This window comes from Myotis myotis, unplaced genomic scaffold, assembly GCF_014108235.1.
Source record: "Myotis myotis isolate mMyoMyo1 unplaced genomic scaffold, mMyoMyo1.p scaffold_m19_p_17, whole genome shotgun sequence".
NCBI lineage: Eukaryota > Metazoa > Chordata > Mammalia > Chiroptera > Vespertilionidae > Myotis > Myotis myotis.
The window spans coordinates 29,146,673-29,162,560 of record NW_023416321.1 but is presented as its reverse complement, the minus strand read 5'-3'; the positions used below and the strand labels follow the sequence as shown (position 1 = coordinate 29,162,560).

The 15,888-nt window shown below is 53.2% G+C and overlaps 1 protein-coding gene across 1 annotated transcript; it reads right to left on the bottom strand.

Annotated features, from left to right (window-relative positions):
- Positions 1 to 4,496: 4,496 nt before the first annotated feature.
- Positions 4,497 to 15,512, bottom strand: TMEM98 (transmembrane protein 98). Its single transcript, XM_036342115.1, has 7 exons — positions 15,093 to 15,512; positions 12,763 to 12,948; positions 11,781 to 11,912; positions 10,877 to 10,910; positions 8,463 to 8,578; positions 5,818 to 5,877; positions 4,497 to 5,231 (listed from the first exon to the last, which is right to left on the bottom strand). Exons 2-7 carry the CDS (start codon positions 12,897 to 12,899, stop codon positions 5,024 to 5,026), a joined length of 687 nt encoding a protein of 228 aa, XP_036198008.1. The 5' UTR covers positions 12,900 to 12,948; positions 15,093 to 15,512; the 3' UTR covers positions 4,497 to 5,023.
- Between the last annotated feature and the right edge of the window lie 376 nt (positions 15,513 to 15,888).

The window sequence follows — 15,888 nt, the reverse complement described above, 5'->3', positions numbered from 1 at the left end:
GCTTGGATCCTCTGTCCTCCTCCACCTCTACCTCCTCCGACCTGCACCTGCACCTCCTGGACAAGTCTGAGACATCCTGTTTTCCGGAAACTCTCCTGGACTGGGTTTGGTGCCCTGCTCTGTGCTCCCGTTACACGCATGTTCCCTTGCTTAGCACTTACTGTATTGTACCGCAAATCATTCTTTATGGGTTTCTTTCCACCTTAGGTTACATGTGCCCCAAGAGAGTCATTATCTTTTTATTCTCTCCCATATACCCCAGGGTTTGCCCAGTGTGGATACTCCACAGATGACTTGAACTAATCAATCATGTAATAAATTAATTATTCCATTTTGCACCATAAATTTTTGCGACTATTCTGGTAAAAGCACGTTTTCCTTAGAACAAATTAAGTCATTTTGGATGGAGAGAGAATGCCTCGCCCATGCCCCAGCCCTCATTTTACTGCCCATGTTCTATCACCCTATGTGTTGCAACTGACTATTGGCCATGAAATTAATTTATTGGTCAGGACCACCATTTTTTTTTTTTTTTAATGAAAAATAGTAGAACTAGAAGGAATAGAATGACTCATATGGGTTGTTTCCTTCACTGTAGATTTCCCCCCACGTACCGCCCCCTAGTGGGCAGGAGTAGTGGTGACGGAACACGAGCTGGGAAGCTGAAATCCGTGTTCTGACTCATAATGACTCCAGGAAAGACATTGACCTCCGTAGGCTTTGTAAATGGGGGTGATGAAAATTCAGAGGGAATGAAACAAGAAAGAACCCAGTTATGCCTCAAATCCTCAGAGCTCTGCTCCTCAGCATTTCTGGTTCACAGACTGTTACCCACCAGAGGCAGACCCGGTGCAACCTTATCCCCACCCCGCCTCTTCCCCAGCACGTTCTGTTCTGATGCCTAGCTCCTCCCTTACTCCCTTCCCACCCAGTTGCCCACCCTGACTTTACACCGTGACTGAGTCATGAGCCTCTCAGATTCAGGGAGGAAAGGCACTCAGAGGCATCGCGCAAATTTATGGATCCTGGAGCCTAACATCATAGGGTGTGAAGCAAATGAGTGTCTTTCTAAATGGCAATTCTGACCAAGTCACTCCCCTGGTAAAGCCTTTCTATGGTCCCCATTATGCTCAGAATAAAGCGTCAACTCCCTGATATGACCTATAAAACCCTCCATGATCTGATGGCCGGCCAACCTGTCCAGCCTTTACATCCCACACTCTGGCCCTCCCCAGTCACCTGCGTTTCTCAAATGAGCATGCTCTCCTGGCCTCAGACCTTTCCTCCCATGTCTGGTCACCTCTCTGACCTTCTGTCACGCCTCAACGCAAGCATCAGCTCCTTCCAAGTGCCTTCCCTATGGACACCGCCACCCCGCCCCCCCATGCCCACACGGCCCCTCTCACTACATCCCTCTCACTACACTGACCACAGCTGCTCCCTGTCTCTTTTGCTGCTTAGGGACAGGGCTTGTGCCTTTTGTCTTATATCCTCAGCACCTAGCACAACACTTCCTCCCAGAGTAAGCAAAGAGTACATATTTGTGGGAGGAAGGGGGGAGGGGGGAGGAGTTGTGAAGGGAGGGAGAGGAGAGAGGGACCGAAAGAGGAAATGAATGGGATTTCGTCATCTGCCATCTTCCCAAAATGTGTAAAGTCATAAAACAACTCAGGGGCTTTGGACTGTAAGTCCTTCTCTAAAGATCAGGCTCCTGAGAGCACACAGAGTCCCTGCAGAGCCGCTCCTGGAACGAGGCAGGTCAGGGTGAGCACCGGGTGAGCTGGATGCCGCTCCTTGGGGAGGTTTCACAAGCTGGAGGAGGCTCCCAGGCCCTGCACTGCAGGAATGCAACTTGAGCAATCAACCCTGGGAACCCTGATAAGAGGCTAAGAGCTTTGCTTGTCTGTCCTGAACGTGGGGCGGGGCAGGGACACGCTGGACCACTCTCCCTACTGCAGTGATTCCAGGTTTTTTGGCTATTGGGCCGAAAAGCCCTGCTTGGACAGAGCCATGGTAATCGAGGTGATAGATCTGGGTCAGCTGCATTGGGCCCAGGGCGGGGGCGGGGGCGGGGGTGGGGTGGAAAGAGGGGTTAATGTTGGTTAATCAGTACCAGGCACACAATGGGACATTTCTCATATGCCATTTCATTGATTCACATACCAACCCAATGAGGCAGTGGCCTTGATTTTCCAGGTGAGAGAGCCAGAGAGGTTAAGTAGCTGGTTCAAGCTCCCACAGTAAATGACGGAGCCCAGATTTGAACCTAATTCTGCCCCACTTCAAAGATTTTACTCTTCTCACACTCAAATCCTACCCCTAATTCCTTCCTCATTTAGAATTTGAGTCTGATGCTCCTACTCCAGGGTAGGAGGCGGTGGGGGTCATGGAAGAAAAGATCTACCACCATGCACGTAGGCACTAGTGAACTAGGGACTTGGGATGCGTCTGTCCTCCGGGAAACCTCCTGGCTAGATCCCTCGTGCTCCCCAACCAGCCCCTCCCAAGGGAGGAAGTAACTTCGGCCAACTCCCAAAGAGCAGTTGGTGCTCCACCTCAACCATCAGCCTCACCTCAACACCACCCTTATCCAGTGACCTTTAATTTTCCCTGCACTGGAGATGAAAGAAAAAACTACAGAGCAGCGGAAGCAGAAGTCCTGCCATCTAACAGACACTTCCTGTCTTCAGCAACCTCTCCTCACCACCCAAAGGGCAGCAGCTCAGGGCCTCAGGAAGCAGGTGTGCTGGGACCCGCCAGGGCTCAGAGGTGACACTGGGGGTCACTTCAGGGGAAACTTCTCCACCTCCAACCCCACACCTGGTGGATGGTATTTGAGAGGTCAACTCCGGGTTGCTTCTCTGTGGCTTAGGGCTCTGGTCCAGGTTAAGCGCAGGGGACATTTACAACGGTGGCAGCCATTGCAAGCCTAGTATGAATGAGTTTCCAGTCTGGTTATGAAAGCAGGTTTTGAAAGGGAGGAAAAAAGGACAAAACCAGGACTATGGGTGTCTATTTATGGAGGCCACAAATAGAAGCGTCCAAGTGGCTCTGTGGACATTTCCCACTCGCAGCTCACCAGCAGGGCAGGAACAGTAACTACCTAGCATGCAGAGTGGACCATCCAATAAGGTTTCCCCTGTAATCAAGAATCCATCCTTTGCCCTCGCCGGTTTGGCTCAGTGGATAGAGCGCTGGCCTGCAGACCAAAGTGTCCCAGGTTCAATTCCGGTCAAGGGCATGTACCTCGGTTGCAGTCTCCTCCCCGGCCCAGGCCCTGGTTAGGGCTTGTGCAGAAGGCAACCAATCGATGTGTTTCTCTCACATCGATATTTCTCTCTTCCACTCTCTAAAAATCAATGGAAAAATAAAAGTGAGGATTAACAACAACAAAAAGAATCCGTCCTTCTGTCCATGAGAGTGGAACTCCAGCTTCCCTCCCCCGATGCCACCTCCCCAGGTGGGAACTGGTGCACTCGGTGCTGGTTACACGCATCCTGCTCTCCAGGGGAGGATGAAATGGGCCCAATGACACTTCTCAATGACAAGCAAGGCCCAAATCTTGGGCTTGGGGATATGGATTCCTGGTTGTCCGGAATCAGGCTGAGGGATTTGCTGACATGAGTCAGAGCAGAGAACGTTAAATGAGAACCGATGCGGAGCTCCGAACATGCTTAACCACATCAGACGTGGACCAAGGCAGCCCCCAAGCCAGGCCCTGCCCCCCGAGCCAGACTGGCTCTGAGAACCTGGGAGGAAGCAAAGTACTTCAGGCGTTCCTGCTGGAAATGACACAATCAGGATGTGCGTCTGGGTTGTGCAGCTGGGATTCTCAGTCTCACAAAGGTCTCAAGTCATAAAAATGCCCCGCACCTTCCAATATTTACAAAACACACCGATGTCCAAAGAACTCGGAACACGTCTTCATGGAGTCACTGCTAACGTGGAACTACTTAGGGGTGGCATCTTCACCTCCACCTGAACTCAGGGCGTCTAAGTATTTCACTGAGTCACACACACAAAGCATTCTGAGGATTCCTAGGTGCTCTCCTTCCACCCTCAGTTCTCGGACACATATGTCCCCCACGCATCTGAATTGGACTCAATAACCACACACTTGAGAAAAACCTAAGTATGCATTTACTATCCACGTAGTGGTAACTAGGTCAAATTACAGGCATAAAGATGAAAAGGGAATAATCAACTCTGAGGTGCTCACCTTCAAACACACACTGTGAAGGGGAGGAGGGACTCAGATGCCTCAGGGATCGGGCAGATAACACAAATTGATGAAACAGACCAGGGGAGAGAGGACAAGTCTTACAAAAAGAGGTAACCCCATCCTAGCCGGTTTGGCTCAGTGGCTAGAGCTTCGGCCTGCGGACTGAAGGGTCCCGGGTTCGATTCCAGTCAGGGGCATGTACCTTGGTTGCAGGCTCCATTCCTGGTCCCGGTCAGAGCGTGTGCAGGAAGCAACCAATCTATGTGTCTCTTGCAGATGGATGCTTCTCTCTCTGTGTCTCTCTCTAATCTCTGTATCTCTCTCTAAAAATCAATGGAAAAGTATCCTCAGGTGAGGATTAAAAAAAAAAAAAGGCTACTCCTACTTAGTTCCAATTGATTGTCCTCTTTGGAAAATGCAGGTCAGAGTTGCCTCACCTCTGATTGTTCAAGGGAAGCCAGAAATGCTGATTGTGCTGAGAAACCTCCTGATTCTCAGGTGGTGGCTCAGTTTCCCTGAAAGCACCAGGTGAGCCAAATAAAAGTTAGAGTCCACCAGTGCTCAGAGGGCTGCCGCGCAGACGGTGAATGGCGTCTCCCCTAACTGTGGTGTCAGACTGCCACTCGCCAGCCACCATCTGCAACTGCAACAGAGGCATCAACCCACGGGCTCTCCTGATGTATGATGCGCACAGCTGGACCCCGAGCCGTGCGGAACTAACGACAGGAAAAGTGGAAGGCTCAGCCGGGCCGCCCGCAGACAGCAGGCTGGCCCTTGTGGTCAGCGGCTGGCCAGCCGGCACTAGATGGCCGACTGCTCCTGCAAGAAGCCCTCAGGGCCTGGGAGGCCTTTCTCTGGCTCAGAGGCCAAGGCCGCTTCCCGAAGGACTTGCAAGTGCTCCTCAGCAGCGGACAGCGACTGGTCTACCCAATCCAGGCCCCCGGTCAGGTGGCAGGCGTTCCTGGTCACCAGCACCAGATGACTGACAGACAGGAGCAGGGCCGTTGTCCTAGAAAAAACAACAACAGGCTCAGGTCCCCCCCAGGAAGAAGGAACTTCGTGCCAAAGCCCAAATGGTCTAAAGTCTATAGTCTGTTCCCCAGACCGGTGCCCCTTCCCTAGGAGGGGGGTGAGCATGCAATTTACAGATGCTCAAACAAATTTGGGAACGGCTAATTCAAAGAAGGTTACCTGAAGGCTTTTCAGAGCCTTTAATGAGAATATAATACGCCACGTCTCATTAGCTTATTTAAGACTGTGGTGCCCACTGTCTGCTGCTCACAATGGAAAGCCTCCAGAAGAGTGTTATGGGACAACGTGGTGCATCGAGCCCATTGGATGAGCACATCCCGCTGCTACCCACTCAGAGATGGGATATCCACACCCCACCGCGAGCATCCTTATTGATTCAGAATCCCCCGGCCAGGTGTGGCTCACTGGTTGGCTGACCATTCGCACTGCACTGAATGGTACCCAAGGCCCAGGACAGCCCAGGAATCCAGTAGCATGCCTTCTCCCCACCAACCCAAACAGCGGACCTCAAGATCTGATCAAGCCGGGAGCCCGCAGCATGGGGGGAGGGGCGGCCATCTCACCGTGCATCCAGGAGCTTCGGGTCCAGCGGCGGGTACATCGATTTCACAACATCGTCCACTCTGAGGGGAGGCACAGGGCTTTCAGCATTTCACTCTCCTTAGCTCCTTCACGCCCTCCCTCCTTTCTACCTTTTCTTAGCCCAGTTCTTCTCTCTTAATATCCAGGCCCACGTCTTTAGTGGTTTTCTCTAATGGCTTTTGCATTCTGCGCCTGAGACGTAGGAAGACTTCAGGTTCAGTTTAGAGAGTATTTTGTTTTCTGGTTTGGTTTTAGTTCCAATGATTTGAATAGTACATGGTCCAACATCTGAGATGATGTTCAAGATACACTACTAAATTAAAAAGACACACTGCCCAACATATGTAAAGTTTGATGGGTCCCCTTTGCATAAAAATAAAATAAAAGCCATGAAATGCAGAGAAGAATCGTCTGGAGTGATACTCACTATTCAATAGCGGTGACCCCCAGGAACTGGGAGAGGGTAGAATTAGGGGATACTTCACTTTCTAGATAACCCGTATCTGCAATGTTTTTCTTTTTACAGGTATTTATTATTTTTGTGTTTGAAAATAAAAAACATGGTTAAAGGTTATATAGAACACTAAAAAAAAAAACCCTACAAGTTTAATTTGGGGGCAAACTGCTCCACCGTACTTCTTTTTAACACATGGTATAGCTTGTGGTTATTTTTTTTTAATCTAGTTCAGAAAAAAAAAAACTATTCATTCTGATTTGCATGGTACAAGGTCTTGCTCCAAATTTTTGCTCTTGACCATGTGGTACTCAGGAAGAAAAAAGTAACAATGTGTTATTTGATTTCTAAACACACTTGAAAATAGATGTCCTCAAATGCTCTAGTCTTGGGGCTGCGGGGCTGGTGAGAACATGCAGAGGGATGGTCACGCCAGCCTCTGCCGGCCCGTCTCCATGGCGCCTGGAGCTGACACCGCACCCCTTGAAACTAAGATGCTACCAACACACCAATAAAATAAAAGGAATAAAAGGAGCAAGAAAAACAACAGGACAGAACCGGCCAGAGGAGAACGACATACGAGGACAACAAGACAAAGCAAGGATGCAGATTGAATTCTGGCAGGAATGTTCTGGAAGCAGTCCGAGGTGCTCTGCAGGATGGGCCAGTGGGCACCAGGTCAAGCCCGCCCCCTGAGCAACGCCACACCCACACCCTAGCACCACCGCGAATCCTGACCACCCAGCCCTGGACTCATCCTCAGAAACCTCCATCTCTTTCCTCCTCCGACCCCTCCTGGCAACGCTGCCTCATAACCCGGTTCCACGTGAATCTGCCAGGCCCCCGGGGTGGCCCTTAGGAGTGACAGGGCACACGATGGAGGTCCAGCAGGTATGAGCAATGGGGAGTCTCTGTTGATAGTGAGTGGCAGAGCCTGGTTGGAGGGCCCTTCAGGCCAGGGGCCGACCTCGGCTGATATAAATCATGGGACCGCACCCACCGGGGAGAGCTCCACAGAAAGCCAACAACGGTTCTGGTGGAGTCCCTCCCACTCTCTCAACACACTGAACTCCCTGGACAGAGTTCACGTGCACCAACTCTTTCCTATGCCCTCAGAGGGCTGGCTCCTCGGGATTCACCCAAGGCCACAGCCACCAGGAGAGCAAGCGCCCCTGGAACTCGAGGGGGGGGCCGGGGGGAATGGGGGGATTTTCCCACCAGGGATGTGGCCGGACAGGGACTCAGGCACATCCACATGCCAGCCACCAGATGGCAGCACAAACTTAGCACAGCCCTTCTCTCTAAGAAAAGGGCTTTATTTTTCTTCACCAAATTGAGCCCACAGGAGGGGGTGTAGCTGTTGACTGCAATCTGCTGGTTGCCTCCCACACGGGATTTCGCAGATGCCTGGAATTTGGGAGAGCCCAGTGATGTACGGCTTCACCTCCCACTCCGTCCTGGAGGCTGCTGGCTGGGCCATGGATGGAGCCGTGGGTGCCAGCCACCCCCGAATTAGTCTCCAGTACAGATATGGGTGGGAGACAGGACATGGCCACGAGTTCACAGAAGATGGGGGTGAAATGTGCTTACTGACCCGAAGCCTGGGACAAAGGCAAAGAGGAGGAGAGCAGCCCCAGCTGGAATGGGACTGAGAAGGAGGGGGTAGCCCAGCCGGTGTGGCTCAGTGATTGAGAGTCGACCCAGGAACCAAGAGGTCATTGGTTCAATTCCCGGTCAGGGCATATGCCCAGGTTGCAGGCTTGATTCCCAGTAGGGAGCGTGCAGGGGGTAGCCAATCGATGAAGTTTCTTTCTCATCAATGTTTCTACCTCTCTATCCCTCTTCCTTCCTCTTTTCCTGAAAATCTATAAAAAACATTAAAAGAAAAAAAAGGAGGGGGCAGCCACTGTGGGATGTGTGGAGTAGAAGAGTCAGTGCTCGTCATATGTTGGAATTTCCCAAAAAGCCCCCTGGAGGTGGGGGGATGGTGTGAAACATCTTAGCTTGAAGGTCTCCCCACCCAACCCCTGCTGGATGCCCTGGGGGTGTTCGGGACATAAATCATAACATGGTCTGTGTAGTTTCCCGGAGGAGCCTGGCCCCGCCCGTCAACTCAGCGTCTGGCCCTCCCTGCCCCCGTGGGGTGTGGGGGCCAAAGCCCTGGCCGCTCACCGGGGGCTGATCCGCTTGGCCACCACGATGATGTCGCTGACGCTGGCCGAAGTCTTCATCTTGGCCCCTGAGCCCATCGTCATGGCAACAAGTTTTTCTGTCAGAGTGTGACAGATCTAAGGCAGCAAGGAGGACAGAGGTGATGAGGGGTGACCCAGCTCCCGAGGGGCTTCTGCCACCCCCACAAAGACAAACAGGACCCCCGCCTTGGCTCCCATCCCACAGCTGGGCCCCCTAATCCACATGGTCAAACTGAAGTGGAAAGTACACAGAAATGAGAGGAAATGGGGTGGAAGAGGCCGACGCTGAGAACACGGCCGGGTGAGGAGGGAGGGGCAGGAACCTCAGGTAGCGGTCAGGGTTCGGCGTAGAGAAGTCTAAACTGAAATAATCTGTCTAAGGAAACTCATGTGCTCTCATTTCACCGTCTCGCGTAAAGGGAAACCCACTTTCTATTCCTTCACCTCCCGGTTTAGTCTTCCACCGCCCACGGGGCACCCTCAGGAACCTGGCTGGACAAGGGACACCTGCTCCCTTTCAGCATATCCTCCAAAAGTGCCACTTATCTCAACAATTTTCCAGGGACTACATTAGCACGTTGTCTGGATGGTGATGCCAGAGCCTTGGGAAAACGCAGGAAATAGGCATAAGACTCGTGCCTTTCTCATCATTTGCCAACTCCGCTGGGCACCCCCAAAGTACTGGTCTCCCCTCCCACACCTCCCTGATGTTGGAACCTGGAGGTTCTAAAGAAGTTCCATCATCTGCCTCTTGTTGGGGCTGCAAAAGTGGGGGCACCAAGGAGCCCAGGAGCCCCCCACAGGGACTCAAGGGCAGGTGGCCACAGCAAAATGACCTCGGGATCTCAGCAGGAAGGTGAGAGCCTCTCCTTTGATCTGAGGTCCCAAGGTGGACCATTGATCCCAACCCACTAAGACTCCTTCCGTATGCTAAACGAAATAAGCCAGTCGGAGAAAGATAAGTATCACATGGTCTCACTCATTTGTGGAATATCATTAACAACGTAAACTGATGAACAAAAATAGATCCAGAGACAGAGAAACATCGAACAGACCGTCAAACCTCAGAGGGAAGGCGGGGGGCGGGGGGGAGGTGAAAGGGAGGGGTAAGAGATCAACCAAAGGACTTGTATGTATGCATATGAGCATGACCAATGGACACGGACACTGGCGGGGGGGTGGGGGGGGATGTGCTGGGGGGTGGGAGTGGCCGGGAGGGTCGGTGGGGGAAAAAGGAAACATGTAATACTTCAAACAATAAAGAATAAAAATAAATAATAAATAAATAAACAAAAGACTCCTTCCGGCTGACTCATCCTCTCCTTCAAGGGCCACTGTCCTCCTCCTCTAATAGGCAAGGGAAGGGACAAACGCCAGGGCCAGGACACGCCCCGGCTGGGGAAAGAGAGATGGACTATGCCGTTATTGCTCTATCGCTGTCTACAACCGCATCTATACCCAGAGAGCTTCTTGGAATTATATAAAAAGCCAGGACTCGGTGACAACAATGTCCTACTAGGCATTTCGTTGTCCCCCAAGAGAGACAGCGGGAGAAGAGGCGGGAGGAAAGGTGTTTAATATCTTACACTGCAAGACGCTGAAGCGAAGATGAAGCTATTTGCTTTGAAATTCTGAATAAGTCCTAGATAAAGATAAATGTGTGGTTTCCCAGGTTACAGATATGAAGACACCAACACTATTTACCAATGGCCAAGTATTTCAATATTACTATGATTCTATTAGGCAGGATCGTGTCTGGCAAACATTGAAAAACAAATGCTGAAACTGTAAAAATGACCCAAAATGCAAATGGGGTGCAATTTTTCACCCAGTCCTGGAGGCTTGCAGACATTTAAGGAGGAAAAAAAAATCTGTCTTCAATTTGAAGAACTCGTGGCTTGGATTTTTTAACACTGACTGTCCCACTTGGCTGACTGCTGTCACCGCCAAAGAGGGCCGGTGACGGGCTTTCTAGCATTGGAGAAGCCCAGACACAGGACAAAACCCACTCTGCAGGGCGGAGCTCTCTGTGAAGGAAAGAAGGTGCCCAGGGGGAAGGTGGGAAGCCCCGTTTCCCCCTCAGCAGCTACACCGACTCGGGCACACAGCTGTGTCCACGGTCGGTGACAATGTGGCTGGTGACTATCCAGGTGGTCTTTCCCACAGGTCACTGTGCTATGAGGACCAGGTGCAACCAAGCCTCTGCAGTCTGACAGACCGTCCCTGTAGGAGTGGAAGCGAACTGTCGAACTTCCAAGCTTCAAGGCAGGTTAAAAAGGCCTCCTGCAAGGGTTCCGTGCCCTTCCTAAGGCTGCTTTCAACTCTAACCAGCTGTGCACCGGGGTGCTCTGCTGACCACCCCCTTTATCGCCTGGGGCGGTCAAAGAGTATTACCTTCAAGATGGCAATGCAGTGGGACATGAGACCCCTGGGGAGACAAGAAGAGCGTGTCAGTGCTGATCTTCAGAGGCCCACCTCCCCCCAGCCCCCACCGCTGCTCCTCACCTAGCTCCTCACCTAGCTCTGCACACCTGGGCACCACCTAAGAGCAGCGATGCCTCGTCATGTTCAAATGAACAAGTCCAGGAGCTAATGAGGAAGCCCCTCTGTCCTTACCCTTCTCCTCCCACCCCCACCTAATCAACGCTCTGTCAACACGACTCCCCACCAATCCAGTCGTGCTCTGAGCTGCTGACGCGGTTCCTTCCGCCCCCACCTCCCCACCCCAGGCAACCATGGATACTGCCTCCGCCACGCACCCACTGGACTGTGCACAGAGACCCCTATCATCTCTGAGGTACTGTCCTTAGTAGAATTCTGTCTCCACCGCCAGTTAAATACCTGCGGTGCCTGGCCCAGGGCCCTGCACACATGGCCTCACAGACAGACATCTGCCCGGTGAGTGAATGACTAAATGACGGGGGAATGGAGTGGCTCCTGGGGGACGGAGAGATCCCTGAGGACACTGAGGACAAAGGCTGCATCCCCAGAGCCTGCCTGTCAGATTCAAGGGCACCCCAAGGATAACCAAGCGACTTTATAACAGCTTCTGCCATACACCTATGAAGCCCAGTGTTCAGGTCTGCAACATGAGGGATGGGGGTGAGTCCGGGACAAACACTGTTATGTCATACTCTGATTTCCCTCCTCATGAGAACAGGGAAAGAGCAGCAACGGGCACAGGGCTTCTGGATGCCCAGTCATGTGTTCGGGCGCAGGAAGCCAGGAAAGGGTGCAAGGGAGTCCCTCCGACCATCCCCAGGGGCTCAAGGAAGGCAGGCCATCCCCAAGGCCTTACGAGGCATCCTCGATCCAGTCTTCGTTCTCCAGAATGGCCTCGATGTGGGGGTTGGTGATGACGACGTCGTCCAGTTCCAGCTCAGAGGGCTCAGACTGGGTCTCCATGGCACCGATGAGGTCCACAATGGGCCTGGAAGGAAGAGCCCAGGGAAGCAGCTTCAGGATGGACAACCGCGGCTGACCCCTCCGCACAGAGGCCCACCTACCCCCCAAAGGCTGATGGGAGTGAATAAGTAAAATAGGACCACTTGTCCTGGATCCAAACCTGAGCTAATGAGACTGCAGTCACAGGCAGGGTACATGGCTCGACAGTGAATCAAGGAGCAAGCAAGGCACAAAAACAACAAGAGAAAAGTTACAGAGCCCAGCTGGTGTGATTCAGTGGTTATGAACCAGGAGGTCACAGTTTGAGTCCCGGTCAGAGCACATACCGGGTTGTGGGCTTGACCCCCAGTGTGGGGCATGCAGGAGGCAGCCGATCAATGATTCTCTCCTCACTGACGTTTCTACCTCTCTCTCCCTCTCCCTTCCTCTCTGAAATCAATAAAAAATATACTAAAAAAAAAGAAATCTGAGCAGAGAGAGAGATAGGCCTATGCTGGGATTTCACAACACCAAGTGTCCGCTGGTTAGACATGCGGGCATCCGATTCCTCTCCCTATGAGTTTGGTTGGAAAGGGATGTGGCTTGTCCAAATGCTGAGTGAGGTGGCCGTTTTGTGCAGCCGGTCCCACTGTTACGCTAGGCGACCATGTCGAGCTGCTTTCTCGTTCGTTCAGGGACAGAGTCAGAGGCGGCTCAGGATGCTGGGGGCTTAGGAACAGCCTCAAGCTCTGAGGTCTTTATTGGGAAGGAGAGCCTGCAGGCACCATTGCAGAGACAAAAAGCCGAGCCAGCTGCCCAGCACTAAGCTGCTTTTTCTTTTGTGGGAGCCCCAGGGCACAGCCCCCCTCCACCCTCCCCTGCCCGGGTGCACTCACTTGGAATCATAGCGCTGCAGCAGGTCCCGGGGCCGAGGTCGGCAGTACCGCTGCCTGCAAACCACCACCAAGGCTGCGAACGAGGCCAGAAAGATGGTGGCCAGCACGCCTATGGCAACGATCACCACCGTCTCCATGCTTCTGGTGGCCCCTCAGTCCCGGTCACATTCCCCGCAAGGGCTAAAGCTTGAAAGACACAGGGCAGAGCAGGCCTGGTAAGGAAGGTGCAAAAAAGGATGGGGCAGTGGGGGTCTTACCTGCTGGATGAGGAGGGGTTCGTGCGGGGGGGGGGGGGAGTTAGGGTGCCCCAAGTCAACTGCAGAGACCTGAAGGCCTCCATAGAATCAAGATGCATTTTATGCCATGCCCCAAATTTGCCTTTTCTTTTATAAAAAGAGTGTGCTCCCCAGATGGACCAGGCTGGGCTTCTGTCCTGGGACAAAAGCAAACATTTTCACCAGCACTGTTGTCTTCATTTACAACCGGTGCATCGAAGAATGCCCACTTCGGAAAGAGAAGGGCACGAGTGTCTATACTGAAGGCATCCTCCGTGCTAGGCACGTCGGGTGTTAAGTCTTCTAACCTATGAGACAGGTGTTCGTATCCCCATTTATAGTTGAAGACACTGAGGTTCAGGGGGGTTAAGACATTTGTCCAAGTTTACAGTCAGGAGGCAGAAAGCCAGCCACGTAAGCGGAGGTGAACGTGCACCTCCCTTTTCCTTTCACAGTAAAGAGAAGTCTGAATATTCTAGATTCTGGAAGAAGTTTTGATGGTCAGTTTCAGTGTTGGAAACTTACAGCTGGTCTTAAACTGTTGCCTATTGATTGTTTTCATTCAGGAGGTTTTTTCGCACCGATTTTAAACTCATAGGCTGGAGGAACAAGGACGTCTCGAAGTACTAGTACGTATTCACAATGGTCTTTTCCTGCTTGCGTCCCTATAAGCAAGTCTTCTCCCCTCTCTGGTTTTAACTTCTTCATTTACAAAAAAGGATGCTTTGACCTGGGAGTCTCTATGAGTCTTCTATTTGGATTTAATTCTGTGTTCCCTGTCTTAGAAGGTCCAAATGCTCCTGTTTGTCATTCAATAAGTATTTACTGACCATCTACTATGTACCAATCACTAGGCTGGTATCTGGAAATTGGAAATAAATTAAGACATGGACCTCAAACCTTGAAGAGCCAGGGGAAGAGGCTGACAGACCAACAAACCATTTCAACTCCACGTGCCTGTGCCATATGCACAAATACACGGAAAAGAGAGTAACTGTGATTGCGTGACATTTTTCTGGGTGTGCCTTCTTCACAGGGCAGGTGATGCTTGAGCTGGGTTTTGAAGGATGAATAGGAGTTTGCCAGGTGGACAAGGTGGAGACTTGTGTGGCTCAATAGTGCCAAGGAGGTCTTTCTCGGAGTTCTTACATAGCTACTCTCCCACCGGAACTCACTTGCCCACAGGGTGAGATGGCTGGGGTCTCTCCCATCTCTGTATCTCGGATTTATATGTTGGGGGGTGGGGGGCTAATTCTCAGCGTCTGCCTCAGTTCCTCTAGATGTGTGTCTATATAGTCCCTCCTAAAGTACTATCTCCTTTAGTCTTATTCTTCCCTCCTCCCATTTCTCTCAGTCTTTCCATTCCCCCCTCCGGTTTCCTCTCCACTCCTGCGACGTTTCCCCCTCCCTCCGTCTCTCCCCTTCTCCGAATGTCCTCCCCTCCCCCTGCCCATGGCCTCCAAGACCACCCGCTTTGTTCCTCTCAGCCTGTGCGTTTGAGTGCGTTTCTGTGAATGTGTATGAGCTTCGTGAGTTTTTGACGTGTTTCTCGGGGATCTGTCTGTAGGGGTGTTTCTTTGTGTTTCCTTTTTGTGCTTTCTCCCCTGTGTTTCAGGAGTTTTTCTCTTCCTTTGTATAGCTTGGGTAGTTCCCAGCGTCTGTCTGTCTCTCTCTTTCTCTCTGTCCCTTCCCCGCTGTTGAGTTCTAAACACACAAGGATATAACAGACCCAAGCCCCAACCTCCTCCCCTCCGCCCGGCCACCCCGAACACCCAGGAGGCTGGGAGGGACCCCCAGCGCCTGGGCGCGCACAGAGCAGGGCTACCCGGCGCGCAGCTCCAACTTTCTCCAAGTCGTCGGCGCCGGCGCCGTGCCCGCGCGAGCACCGTGGCCGCAACAAAGCGGCGGCCAGGCGGGCTCCCCACCCCCAGGCGGCGCCCCGATCCCGATCCCCCACACCCTGCCCGCCGGCCGGGCGCCCCCTCTCCCCAGGGGCTGGGCGGCCCGGCCGCCCGGGGCCCCTCTCCCGCAGCTCGGGGCGGCGGGCGCACCCACCTCAGTCTGCGGCTGCAGGATGCATTCCGGGCGCTCCCAGGGCTGGCCCCCGCCGATGGCAAAGTCCGGGCGCGGGACTCCGGGCGGCTCCTGGGAGCGGGGCATGCCGGGAAGGAGCGGGGCTGTCCCAGGGAATGGAGATAAGTCCCCCGGCGCGGCCAAGCCCCCGGCGGCGCAGAGGGAGGGGGAGACGCGGCCGCGTCCAAATCCCCCGCTGCCAGGCGCCGCTGTCGCCGCCAGGCCCCCCGGCGGCCCGGGGGTTGGGGCGGCTGGAGGCAGTCACCATGAGACCCAACAAGCGGTCCTCGCGCCCCCGGGGAGGCCAGGCCCCGGCGGGCGGATTGGAGGGGAGGGGGAGGGTCCCTGCCTCCCCCAGCCCCCACCCAGGCCGGCCATCCAGCGGGGGCTGGGGAGCACGAGGCGTTTCCACAGTGTGACTCCCTTTGCTACATACTGTCTGGGTTAAATCCTGGCTCTGCCGCGCTCGCTAGCTGTGGGCGGTTTATTTCACGTCCTTGTGCCTTGGTTTCTTCGTCTGTAAAATGAGATGACTGCTTGTAAGCATCCTCTGAGTGGGATAACAGGATGCATGCGTGGCCCGGAGGGAAGGGCGAAGAGGCTGGTTCCTGGCCCTGGCGCATTGCTCTGTCCAGGCAAGGAGTGAACATTTGTTGACCACCTACTATGCCCCAGACACTGATTAGGTGTCTGACGTGCCTTATCTCATGTGATCCTCTCACCCACCCTGGACAGTCAGCGTGATGATGTTTGCAAGGAAGGAAATCGGCTTGAAGGC